Genomic DNA, 14,260 nt, shown 5'->3' on the forward strand with positions numbered 1-14,260 from the left:
TGGTTAGGACTCCTCGCTTTCACTGCTGAGAGTGCAGGTTCAATCCTTAGTTGGGGAACTGAGATCCCACAAGCCAAAAAACAAACAAACAAACAAAAAAAAAAAAAAAAAACAAATGCAAGGTTAAACTACACAGAAGCTAAAAAGAATAAAAAGGGGACTTTATACAAATTCTAAAAAAGCAAAAGTCCATATGCCACCTGGAGATGTAGAGGGTAGTCTGGGCCATGGCCAATGACTAGCAAGCTGACCCCATGCTAGTCCCCAGCCTCCTGGGCTCAGGAATCATGCTCTTCTCACCAAGAGAGAACCCACCTCTTCCTAGTGTGGCTGTCTCCCGTTATCAATATCACAGGACTGATCAAAAATCAGAATGCCGAATTCTCACTTCATAATGAGAAGTACATGTTCTATAGGCAGGGCATGTGTGTCTACACAATCAGAGAATTACCTTCTCTAGAGACAGACAAGGCCTCTGTGGCATACTAAAGCACAATCACACAATCGGAAGGCTACTTGGTGAGAACAGGATTAGAATGAAAGGAATCAGCTGAATCCTGCGTATACTGGAAAGGCCTGGGGTAGCTGGATCCATCCATCTCCTCAACTGGCACAGCCTGGCGACTCGGCCGGACCCTCCAGTTACGCTGCCTAAGGTGCCATCTCTACTCTCGGGCAATGTGAGGATGGGCACCGCCCGTGTTGGGCTCGCCTCACCTTTTCTATGCTTTCACTGTTGACCAACCCTCCTGCAGACAGACACGTTTCTCTTTAGCAGTTCATACATCATGTCAGGTTTTATTCAAGTCTGCCAGGCTAGGGAGCCATTGGTCCTCACACACCTCTGCTCTGTCCATGCTGTGCTGACCCTGGTGTTTCTCTCTGGGGGAGCCACCTTTTAAAAACCTGTTTACCACCTCTGTGAGTTCTGAGGGGAGGGGACTGCTTTGCTATGGCCCCTAAGAAGTGGTGACAAACCTCACAGGACTAGGGTCAGGAGGGCTGGAGTATTCAGGGAAGGCTGTACAAGGAAAGACGAACTTGAGTTGGCTTTTGAGAGGTTCATAGGACTTCCACAGGCAAAGCAAAATAAAGGATTTTCGATGGGCAGAGGCACAGACAAACGGAGGAATGGGTATGGTGTGACTAGCACATAGTGGGGGGCTGCTTAGGCTGGAATGGAGGGCAGCCATGACAGTAGAAAAGGCAAATAAAGCAGGTTGGATTGGTAGGGCAGAATCAAGATTGGCAGCTGTTGAAAATCACTCTTTTGATGCGGTTAGCAAGTGCCTGTTGGGAAAAGTAATAACTCATTATGTAAGTGAACAGAAGGTAAGCAGGCTGGCTCCAGGGACAGGCTACCATAAATAGGACATACTTTAGGGAGCCTGCTGCTGGACGTTCCTTGCACTGCTGTAATGGAACCCAGCTACACAAGCCTAACACACAAGAGAAGAAAGCTGCTAAGTAAATGTAAGGAGTTGACAAGATCACACTTTTATCTTTTAACCATGTGCTTTCAGCCCTGCCAGGGGGACCGATAGCTCCCTGAGGGTGGAGATTATATACCTCTCATCACTTCAGCCAACAAGGAAAGAAAGCAATGGTAGAATGAGAGTGACTGGGGAGGACATCAAATCAACATAGCTTTTTGAGTTGAAGGAATTTTACTATCATGTCAACTCTGGCCTTCTTATCAACTCAACTTGTCAAAATAGTCTAATGGCTTGTTATTAGGATCCAATTCCAGAAAGATCTGCTGGGAGAGGAGTTCCTTTAACGATCCTGGGGGAGCTTCCCTGGTGGCCCAGTGAAGAAGAACCCGCCTGATACTGCAGGGGACACGGGTTCAATCCCTCGTTCCCTGCTCCAGGAAGATCCCACATGCTGCGGAGCAACTGTGCACGTGCGACACAACTAATGAGCCGGTGCGCCTAGAGCCCGTGCTCTGCAACAAGAGAAGCCTGTGCAACGAGAAGCCTGCACACCGCAGTGAAGATGCAACGCAGATGCCCCACCCCCTGCAAGAAAAAAAATCCTGGGAATATACTTTTAAGTAAAACAACAAACTGTATCTCAATCCTAGTGACTGAAGAGAACTATCAAGTTAGAAGCAGGTGGAAAGGCGGCTTTGATTTTCAGTTTGTGGGTTCTGAATATGAAATTTTTTTTTTTTTGTAACTTTCTGAAATCGTTTAGGAAAACTATTTACTGCTTCTACATACCCACATAGAGATATAGAGGGAAAGAGAGAGGATATAAAGAACATGGACAAAATATTAAAAATTGGGGACTTCCTAGGTGGCGCAGTGGTTAAGAATCCACCTGCCAATGCAGGAGACATGGGTTTGATGCCTACCCCAGGAAGATACCACATGCCATGGAGCAACTAAGCCCATGCCCCACAACGATTGAGCCCATGTGCCACAACTGCTGAAGCCCACATGCCTAGAGCCTGTGCTCTGTAACAAGAGAAGCCACCACAATGAGCAGCCTGCGCACCACAATGAAGTGTAGTCCACACTCGCCACAACTAGAGCAAGCCCTTGTGCAGCAACGAATGCCTAACACAGCCAATAAATAGATAAATAAATAAATAAATGAAAAAATTGGTGAGTCTGGGCAAAGGATATGCAGGAATCTGAATCTGAATTAATTACTGTCCTTACCTCAATGAGACAGAAAATGATAATGAAAGTCATCACTACTCCAGTTACACATATTGCCAAGATGAGTTTCTTGTTATAGCCATATCCTGGAACTTCTTTTGTGAGCTAAAATAATAAATAACATTTTTTTAAAACAAGGAGATTGAAAAGATGAAAGCTAACTATCCTTAAATTACTATGACTCAATCCTTTCAGGCCAGAAGCTTCTAGAAGAACAAGCCAAATTTAATGGTATTACTCTTCTCATTAGCATTTTCTTCTACAATTTACTTATCTGTGTGTTATGTCCTCTTGTCGTCTACCCTAGGAGTAGTGGCACATTCTCTACATGAGCCAAGAGGGAGATCACTGTCTAAGCTAGGTTCATGGCTGAGATAAGATACAGACTAGGAGGCCCTGGGATTCCTGCTTGGGCACTTTAATGGCACGTCCTACACTGAGTACACGTGCAGCTCCCGTGTTTCAGGGCTCATCCTCACCTCACTGGGCTCCTGCTCCTTCTGTTCACCCTGGGCTCCTGCGCTCTCACTGATATAGTTCTCGGTTTTCCACGGGTCCGTATCCCATTCTGCCTTCGATGCCTTTACTTCTTGTTGCTCACTGAGGAGCTTCATCAGGAGGCCTGTTCTGGAGATGAGCTTGGCACAGGCCAGCTGCATATGGGTCTCTGAGCAGTCCATTTTCAAAGTCCGGATAACATGAGAAATGAGCCTTCTCACGTCATTGCTGGGGATGAGGGACCATAGCTGCTGGTTTAGCTGAGCTTCAAATTGATCACCCAGGGATGTGGGTGCTGGGAAAGTGGAGCCTGGGGGCTTAGAGGATAATCCAGTGCCCACGCTGTGGTCCTCCCACTGTGCTTCGTTTGTGTTTTGAACAGTTGGGATAAAGTTGTCTGCAGCAACAGCAGAATGTGCCGTGGGGACACTCCTATGGGCAGTGATTCCGTGGCCAGTTCCTCCTGGCAGAATAGAGTTTGTAATTTCTTCAAAGACATTTTGTGCAGTATTGCTTTCTGGAGTAGGATTTTCTGTAGAAGGGTCTGAAAGAGAAAATAATTCTGGAAAAAGATTTTCTTGAGAAGTCAGTTCTCCTGAAGATGAAAAAGCCTCTCTTGGAGGGGAATTTATGAGGCTCCTCACTGCAGAGAAAGGATGCCTCACAAGCATCGTTCTACTGGGAGAACCTTTCTCTGTGAACTTTCCACGCAATTCGGCTTCGGGTCTTCTGTGGACCAGACCAGACCGAATTTTATGGAAGATGTATTTTTTCCCGGAATGTGAGATTAATTCAGAAGCTGCCAGATTTATAACTCTAGCATATGCATCTTCTAAAACAGCAATAGTGGAGGGTAAGTCTTTTGATTTCTTTTTAACCTGAGATGGGGAGTTTGGAGGGATGGAGCCAGAAAGCCTGCCCCTTGAATACTGTTTCAGGAAAGAAGAGACTGCTGCCTTATCTTCCTTTATGAATGCAGGCTCTGTGTTGAAGGAGTTTCCCACTAACTTCTGGGGCCTCTGCACCATGTGAAGCTGTTCCAGCTCTATTGGGGATGGCCTCGTGAGACTTCTTTCTCTGGCAGTGTTCTCCACAAATGGCTGGGCATTCTGTTTCCTCCTGACGCTCTCATCTCCCACTGCTTTGAAGTGCCTTTTCTTTATGCCCCTTGGGCCCTTGAGGACGCTGTTCCCTCTCAGCAGCCTTTCCCCTACACTCTCAGTCTTTGCTAGACTGTTTTCCTGTGGTTCGGCAGTTTCCAATTTCTTTTGAAAGATTGGGCGCTTAAATTTGGGACCTAAAAGTTTGGAATGTATAAGCATGGCAGTTTTTTCTTTCTTTTCAACCTCATCAATTTGTTCTTGAGTTTCTGCATCTAACAAATTTTCCAGAAAATAGAGTTTCCTCAATTTATTTTTATAAGGTGAATTCTTGGGTATAGGGTTGATGGAAGGGTTCCTTATATTGTTTTCCAAACGGCCCAGCAGCGTATCTGCATCTTGTACATTTGAAAAAAGAAGCTGAATGACTGGTAATAATGTTGATTTCACATCTTGTAGATTTCCCTCTGAGAAATAAGGCAGTATGTAATTTAGTGCACCGATAACATCACTTTCAGCATTCGAGTCCAGCTGCTCATTCATGAAGGTTGGCAAGCTGACAGCACTTTGGTCTGAGGATGCCCTCTCTGGCTCAACAGTCAGCTCGGTGCTGTTGTTCTTCTTCCGGGCTTGTAACACCTTCATGAATGATCCTTCTGCATTCCCTAGAGATGCTTCTTCATCTGTCAAAAAAGAAGAGACTGGTTTTGATAATTGAAGACAGATGGGACAGATTTTTGTCAGTCCACAGACATGTATCCTATCAAATAGATTAGGAATCATTCTACATCTGAGGGCCACTTAGGAGAAAAGGAAACCCAAACTTAAGCCTATGATTGGCAACCACAAAAGGTGAAAAAAGTATCTTTTGAAGAAGTGGCTATCTACTGGGAACATTCCAAAGCATGAAATATAGTAACTCTATTTAGGATTACTCCACTGGTTGCCAGAGGCCAACTGCCCAGGACTCAAGAAAAGCCAAGACTGGAAGACAAATATTCCCCTACTCAGCTGGACACTCTGCAGATCTGCTGTGACTCTCTACGTTCACATATCCCATCCTGTCCTGCCTCAGATGCAGAGGAGTGCGAGGTTCCTCTCTCCACCTCTTCAGTGTGCTTGTGTTCCTGCTGCTTTCACAGATGACTGTGACAACAGCTGCTGCTAACAGGTCTTCATCATGACAAGCCCTTTTCCACCCACGCACTGAAGCCTTTGCTCAGTCCCTGCTTCTGTATGTCCCAGCCCCCATAACAGAAGGCTCTATATAGAAAAACACACTATGTCCACCCTGGCTCTGTGCTAAAATTTGGGCAGGGACCTGAGATATAACTTAAGAGATTTTCCAGATTCTATGCCCATGTGGAATGCTCAACAAATCAATGCAGTAAAACTTGAGATCCTAAACTGCAGAAGGGAAAAAGCAACTTCTGTCAGATGCCTACTTTGCTTTCATTTCATTTCACTACTAATATTGCCAGCTTTACTTGGGAACCATCCAAAGCTTCTGACTGTGTGAAGGTAATGTGTACCATTGTGTAGCTGGGCTTCTCATCCAAAAGGATTAAAAATATATTTGGTGGTGATGGTGAGGCTCAAATAAGGAGGGGAGAGTCATGAGAAAGGAGGAACATGGGCTTGCAGGGACCCCCAAACTGGGGACAGGAGATCTGGGAACAAGGGTCATAGCACTTAACACCTCTGCTCTCATTGTTCCTCACCTGTAAAAGGAGATTAAAAATGCCTTTTCTGCCCACTTTGGGCGAGAAGGGAGTAATATAATAGGTAAAAAAAAAAGTTGTTTGGGGGAGTTCCCTGGTTGTCTAATGGTTAGGACCTGGCACTTTCACTGCTGTGGCCCGGGTTCAATCCCTGGTAGGGGAACTAACATCCTGCAAGCTGTGTAGTGTGGCCGCCCCAAAAAAACCTGTCTTGAAAAATCAGCGATATAATCTTTGCATAAGTAGCAAAGTGTTATTACTTATGATGTGCTCTAGATCATTGAAAGAGAGCTGTATTCAAGGTATCTGGACATGAAAGCACATTTTGGAAGTCATCAGGTTAGTGCCAATAAATCTAATACATAGAAAAATAACTGAAAGCACCCGAGTGTTTTGTGGATAGAAAAGCTTGAGATTCAGAGCTAGTCGAGAGCTGGACCGTCTAAGCATAAATTCAAAGCTGGACAGCTCTCCCATCCATTAGGAGGGCTAGGTAGCTGCTTCTGCTTATGGAACCAGAAACTCTCAGGCTCCACATAGGACATAAAAAAGCATCACTTATACTCTTTCATGAAACTGCAAAAACAAACCAAATAAACAAAAATATATTTACACCTCACTTATAAGACAAAGGGTACTCGAGATCTAATGTATATAAAATCAGTTTACAAACTGTGATGCACTATATATGCATAAGTTCTCATTGGCAGAGAGCACAGTTTATGATATGTGGCCATTAATGTTAATTCCTTTCCCCCTTCCATTCCTTTTTCTTGTTCCTGTATGTACACAAATCACTTACATTCTTAAACTAACACTGTAACTGAGCTATTATTAGATTAATAATGTAACCAAGAATACGATTTTTAGCAAGGAAGTAGTTCTCAGAATCTTAGGGAGCTGGAACTCTGAATTACTGAATAAAAATAATGTAATTCCATCATTAAATTTAAAATGTATCCTCATTTAGTAAAAATAAAATTTTAAAAATTAAATTAAAAATAGAAAATTTATTATCAGGCAATTGAGGCTCACCACAAGGTTTGGCATTTGTCAGGCATTCACCATCGCAACGCAGCTTGACTGTCTTACAGACAACTTCAATTGTATTTTTAAATTGGCAGAGGCAGCAGGCCATGCGGCTGGGTAAGATCCTATACATGGAAACACAGATAATTAAATTTGTGGTAAAGCAGTTACTTGAGTAGGTAGGAGAGGCAGGCCAAGGCCACCACAGACCAGTGCCAAAAGGAGTTCTTGGGGCATATGGACTGGAGAATTGGAGAGGGACCGGTTTTCCAGTTGCTGCTCTTGACTATTGCAAAGAAATATAGAGAAGGAGAGAGGTGCCCAACAGAAGGATTAGGATGGCAGTAGGTATGGTATGCCTAGAAAAAAGGAAAAAGGGATTAGAATTGGGTGACATTGATCTGTAGTTTAATTCAGAAGTATCTCCTTCCATCCTGAAAGCCTCACTTTGGGTTGAGAGTACACAGGAAGAAGGCAGACTTCTAAGAAGAGTCTGAATGAGTCCCCACCTTCTGGAGTCCCTTTCTCAATTCCTATTTGTGAGTAGTAAATATAGCAGAAAGTATTCTAGGAACAAAAAATCATTGTGTGGTTAAACGATAACAGAAATCACATTGGCCAAATCTGGACAACTGGAACATTCTAAAGAATAACATTATCATTACAATAAGGTATAATGCAATTAATTTAAAGAAGAGCACGAGTCCATAATGACACTCAAAAGGAAAAGAAGGGGAGCTCTTCTTTATAGAAGAATGTCAGCTAATAAATGCAGAAGGAATGACAGAATTAGGAAAGTGTCATTTTGCAACTACCAGTGTAATAATTGATTCAGAGAAGGATTACCACTGATGCCCAGCTGGGTGAAGTTGTTTGAAAGCAGGATCTTCACTGATCCCAAAGTATCACCCCACATATTATTTATCAATTACCAAGAGGAAAAATAACTTTACAATGGAGAGATATGGAAGATACCACCTGAACCAAGTGATCAAACTTAGCAGTGGGCCACCCGAAGTGTTGAAGTAGGAAGGACACATCGCCTATGCAGTATTCTTTCCCAAAATGTTTCCTTTGGATCTAATGAGGAAACATAAATCCAGATTGTGGGGCAATTTACAAGACAAGTGGCTTAGACTCTTCAAAAATGCCAATGTCATAAAAGACCAAAAAGAAGAAATAGTAGGGAAATATCGAGATTAATGGAAACAGAGACATGACCTGCAATGCCTAATCTTTGATTGGACCCTGTATCAAAACCAAACAAACTTAAAGAATGTTATTGGCTTCGGCCAAGATGAAGTAACAAGCACCAGTTTAACCTCCCACCTGAAAGTGTGAAAACATGGCACAAAATATAGGAAACAAGTTTTCAAGAACCTGGACCTCAGGCAATAAAGTTCCGTGATCTCCAAGAGTTGGGAAATAAAGTGATCCTTAAGACTGCCCTGGCTTACTTCTTTTACTTTTATTTATTTTTATTTACTTTGTATTTGGGGCTGCATTTAGGTCTTTGTTGCTGCGCGGGCTATTCTCTAGTTGTGGCAAGGACGGGCTACTCGTTGTTGCAGTGCGGGGCTTCTCATTATAGTGGCTTTTCTTGTTGTGGAACATGGGTTCTAGGTGCACAGGATTCAGTAGTGGTGGAGCAGAGGTTCAGTTGCTCCACGGCAAGTAGGATCTTCCCTGATCAGGGCTCAAACCTGTGTCCCCTGCATTGGCAGGCAGATTCTTAACCACTGTGCCACCGGGGAAGTCCCAGCCTAGCTTCCTTCTTTAAGAGAGTTTCCAAGTCATGGTACAGGGGAAAGAAACCCAGGCAAAGGGTGATGGACTCCCTGACCGAGGAAATGGAGCTGAGAGTCTGGGAAAACAAAGGTGACTAGAGTCCACAAAGCAAAGTACTAGAGACAAAAGAAGTGCACAGACAAAGAACTCTCGAGATAGGCAGAGGGATCTCTTGAGTACTCAACAAAGTATTCGTCAGTGCATTCATGTGAGGAATTCCTTGATGCCAGGAGAAGAACCACATGAAAGGATTAATAATAAGAATAACTGGATATCACACCAGGTTGGGAATAGTATCTGTTCCTACAAGTCAGACTGGAAAACTTCATGATACTCAGAAAGGACTTGCCTCAGTAGCTGCAAATAATGAGTGCTACACTAAAGGCTACTTGGAGCCCTGCCCAACAAATCTTAAAAGCTAGACCTAAAAGAATAAAATTGTTTTGAATAACCTAATTTTGCCCAAAACAAAGTCCAAGCACTTTATAGGAATATAAAAATATACAGCACACAATCAACTAAAATTCACAATATCTGGGATCATATGAAAAATTACCAAGCATGCAAAGAAGCAGGAAAATATGACCCATATTGAGGAGAAAAGGCAATCAAACAAAACTAACCCATAATCTCTACAGATGTTACATTTCACAGAAAAGAACATTTAAAAAGTTATTATCTATGCAAAACAGTTACTATAACTGTACTTCATATGTTAAAAAACCCAGACTAAAGAGACATGGAAGATGTAAAGCAGACCAAAATTGAGCTTCTAGAGATTAAAAACAATGTCTAAATGCAAAAGACACTGCATGAGGTTAATGGCAGATTAGACAGTGCAGAAGACAGGGTTAGTGAACATTAAGGCATAGCAATAGGAAGTATCCAAAATGACACACAGAGAGTAATGAAACAGAACAACAACAAAAATGAATAGAGCATCAGTGAGTTGTGCAACAATTTCAGGTGGTCTAATATATGTGTACTTAGAGTCCATGAAGGAGAGAAGAAATACACAAATTTGAAGAAATAATAGGCAAAAATTTCCCATATTGGTAAACAATATAAACCCACAAAGTCAAGAAGATCAATGGACTTTAAGCATAAGAAACATGGACAAAACTACACCAAGGTACAAATAATAATCAAATTACTCAAAACCAGCAAGAAACAAACAAATTTAAAAGCAGACAGAGGAAAAAACTATACACTACATACAGAGGAACAAAAATAACAATGACAGCAGACTTCTTGTTGGAAACAATGTAAACGAGAACTCAGTGGGATAACATCTTTAAAGCAGTGAATTGAATTCTATCAAGCTAGAATGCTATACCTAGATCTTTCAAAACAAAAGCGAAATAAAGACTATCTCAGACATACAAAAGCTGAAAGAATTAATCACTAGTAGACTTCCACTCTAAGAAATGCTCAAAGAAGTATTTTTAAGCAGAAGGAAAAATAATCACATTGAGATATGGATGTACACAAAAGAATAAGAGCACTGGAATTGGGATTTCCCTGGTGGCACAGTCCTTAAGAATCCACCTGCCAATGCAGAGGACACGAGTTTGATCCATGGTCCAGGAAGATGTCACATGCTGTGAAGCAACTAAGCCCATGTGCCATAACTACTAAGCCTGCTCTCTAGAGCCTGCAGGGCACAATCAAGGAGCCTGCATACCACAACTACTGAAGCCTGTGCACCTAGAGCCTGTGCTGCACAACAAGAGAAACCACTGCAGTTAGAAACCTGCCCACTGCAATGAAGAGCATTCTCCCCTGGCCACAACTAGAGAAAGTCCATGTGCAGCAATGAAGACCCACTGCAGCAAATAAAAATAAAAACTAAACTAACTAACTAAATAAAAAATTTTTTAAAAAGAACCCTGGAATTGGTAATGACATACGTAAATATATGTCTTTTCTTTTCTTTTGAGACTTGAACCCATTGTCTTTTCTTTTTTTAAAGAGAACTTTATTATTTTTTGGATGTATTGGGTCTTTGTTGGCAGTGCGAGGCCTTCTCAGTGTGGTGCCTTCTCTTGTTGCAGAGCACAGGCTCTAGGGCGTGGGCCTCAGTGTTTGCGGCCCACGGGCTCTAGAGCACAGACTCAGTAGTTGTGGCACATGGGCATAGTTCCTCCACGGCATGTGGGATCTTCCTGGACCAGGGATGGAACCTGTGTGCCCTGCATTGGCAGCCAAATTCTTAACTACTGCATCACCAGGGAAGTCCCTATAAGTTTTTTCTTATTATTTAAATCTCTTTAAAAGATACTTCATCATTTAAACAAAAAATAATAATATAGTGTGCTGTTTATGACATAAGTAAAAGCAAAAGATATGAAAAAAATAGCACAAAGTCCCGGAGGGGAGAAATGGAAGTACACTATTGTAAGGCTCCTATATTACTCAGAAACTGTATATCATTTGAGGATAGACTGTGATAAGTTAAAGATGTATACTATAAACCATAAAGCAGCCACTAAAATAACAAAATCTGAGTTATAACCAATTAGCAAAGGAAATAAAATAAAATAATAAAATGTACTCAATCCAAAAGCAGGAAGAAAAGGGAAAAAAGGAATAAGGCATAGATGAGACAAATAGAAAACAAATGGCAAGACAGTAGATTTAAATGTAATCATATCAAAAATTGCATTAAATGTAAATGATCTAATCACCCTAATTAGAAGAGCCGTCCCACTAGATAAAAAAGCAAAAGCTAAATATATATCTTCAATAGAAAAATAACAGGTTAAAAGGATAGAAAAAACTATTCTATGCTAACACTAATCAAAAGAAAGCTGGAGTGGATATATTAGTTTAAGACAAATCAATGTCAAAGCAAAGAATATTACCAAGGATAGCGAGTGTTATTTCATGATGATAGAAAGGTCAATTAATGAAGAAGACATAATCTAAAAAATTATCCACCTGATAATGCAGTTCAAAATATATGAAGGAAAAGAGTGGCATGGAGAAACAAAAAATCTACAGTTATTTTTAGGGAGTTTAATATTCCTCTCTCAACAACTGATAGAACAAGCAGGTAAAATATCAGTAAGGATGAGAAGACTTGAACAACACTATCAAGCCACTTGACCTAATTGACATTTATAGAACACTCCACCCAAATCAGCAGTATACATATTTTGTATTAAGTGAACACATAACATTTACCAAAATAGATCATATTCTTGTCTATTCCCAGAATTTATTGGCTATAAAACAAGTTTCAATGAATTCAAAAGTATTTTAGTCATTCAGTATATGTCCCTGACCACAAAGGAATAAAATTAGAAATTAACAAATCCAAAAAATCTCCAAATATTTGGAAACCAAACAACACACTTCTAAGTAACTTTATGGTCAAAGAAGAAATCAAGATGGAAATCAGAAACTATTTTGAACTGATTGAAACTGAAAACAAAATATGTCAACATGTGGGATTCTGCTAATGCCATCCTCAGCTTCCTCACCTTCCACCTTCAACTAGAAAAAGGAGAGCGAATTAATCACAGAGTAAGAGAAGAAAGAACACAATAAAGATCAAAGTAGAAATGAGTAAAATGGCAAAGAAAAAAATACTACAGATATTAAGAGGATAATAAGAGAATATGACAGAATTCCTTATACCAATAAATTCAAGATGAAATGGACAAATTCTTTGAAAGACATGCACTGCTGAAGTGTCCTCAAAAATAAAGATGTGACTTAAACAGCACTGTTAATGAAATTGGATGTGCAGTTTAAAACCTTCGGACAAAGAAAGCTTCAAGTCCATGTGGCTTAACTGATGAATTCTACCGGACATTTAAGGAATAAAATAATGCCAATTCTACACAACCTCTACCAGAAAGTTGAAGAGAAGAGAATACTTCCCAACTCACTTATAAGGCCAACTTTCACCATATCAAAATTAGACAATGACATTATAAGAACACAAAAGTATACACCAATATCTCTCATGAACACAGAGGCGAACATTCCTAACAAAATTTTAGCATATCAAATCCAATAATATATACAAAGATAATATATCATGACCAAGTGGGGTTTATCTTAAGAACGTAAGGTTGGTTTAATTTTTGAAAATCAATTTACCCAAGTTAATACACTAAACAAGAAAAATCACATAATCGTTGCAACAGATATAGGGAAAATATGACAAAATCTAACATCCATTCCTGATTAAAGCAAAAAACAGCCCTCAGTAGACTGGCAATGGAAGGAGACTTCCTCAACTTGATAAATGACTTCTACAAAAAACCCAACATCATATTTAATGGTGAAAGACAAAGCACTTTCTCTCCAAGACCAGGACAAAGGCAAGGATGACTGCTCTCATTACTTCGATTTGATATTGTACTGAAGGTTCTAGCCACTGCAACAGGGCAACAAAAAGAAAAGAGATATTCAGAATGGAAAGGAAGAAGTAAAACTATCTTTATTTGCAGATAACATGATTATGTAGAAAACCTGACAGAATCTACAAAATTGCTATGGGAACTAATAAATGAGTTTATCAAGTCTGCAGGGTACAAGATCAACATACAAAAAGATTAATTTGTCTCAACAAACAATCAGAGATTAAAGTTTTAAAACACTACTTATAATAGCACCACACATATATAATACTTAGGGTAAATCTGACAAAAGATGTAAAAGACTTGCACGCTGGAAACTAAAAAATATTGCTGGGGGCAATTAAGGAAGACCTAGTTAAATGGAGAGATATGATGTATTTATGGATCTGAAGATTCAATATTGTTAAGACGTCAATTCTCCCCAAATTGATTTATAGACCAAAATTCCAGTAGGCTTTTCTACAGAAATTGAAAATCTAATTCTAAAATTCATATGGAAATAAAATTTAGAATAACAAAAACAACTTTGAAAAAGAACAAACTTTAAGAACTAATACTAGCTGATTTCAAGGCTTATGAAGCTACACTTTGAAGACACTGTGATATTAGTGTAAAGATAGACAAAGAGATTAAAGGAACATAATAGAAAGATCAGAAGTAGAGCAATGTGGACAACTAACTTTCAGGTTCAAAGGCGTTTAAGTGTAGAAACGAGTCTTTTCAACAAATGATGGTGGAACAACTGAATATCCACAAGGGGAAAAAAATTGAACTTCAATCCACACCATGTACAGAAATGAACTCAAGATCTAAATGTAAAGCCTAAAACTATAAAATTTCTAGAAGAAAACAGGAGAAAAATTTTATGACTTTGAGTTAGGCAAGATTTCTTAGATATAAGGCCAAATGCATAATCCATAAATGAAAAAAATAGATAAATTAGACATCATCAAAATAGAGAATTTCTGCCCTGCAAAAGACTCACCTGAGACAAAGAAAAGATGAGTCACAGAATGGGAGAAAATACCAACTGACATACTGGATAAAGGACTAGTTTCAAGAATATATAAAGACCCCTCAAA

General features: G+C 40.1%; 1 protein-coding gene across 1 annotated transcript in view; it reads right to left on the minus strand.

The window, feature by feature from the left end:
* The window catches only part of LOC130840910 (leucine-rich repeat-containing protein 37B-like), a 51,293-nt gene that overhangs the window by 3,896 nt on the left and 33,137 nt on the right, over nucleotides 1-14,260 (minus strand). The window contains exons 10-12 of the mRNA XM_057716932.1: nucleotides 7,024-7,142; nucleotides 3,149-4,950; nucleotides 2,670-2,774 (exon numbers count right to left, since the gene is read on the minus strand). Coding sequence (XP_057572915.1) covers nucleotides 2,670-2,774; nucleotides 3,149-4,950; nucleotides 7,024-7,142 — 2,026 coding nt within the window. The remainder of the gene's footprint in view (nucleotides 1-2,669; nucleotides 2,775-3,148; nucleotides 4,951-7,023; nucleotides 7,143-14,260) is intronic.

The sequence above is a fragment of the Hippopotamus amphibius genome, chromosome 17, assembly GCF_030028045.1.
Source record: "Hippopotamus amphibius kiboko isolate mHipAmp2 chromosome 17, mHipAmp2.hap2, whole genome shotgun sequence".
Classification (NCBI taxonomy): domain Eukaryota; kingdom Metazoa; phylum Chordata; class Mammalia; order Artiodactyla; family Hippopotamidae; genus Hippopotamus; species Hippopotamus amphibius.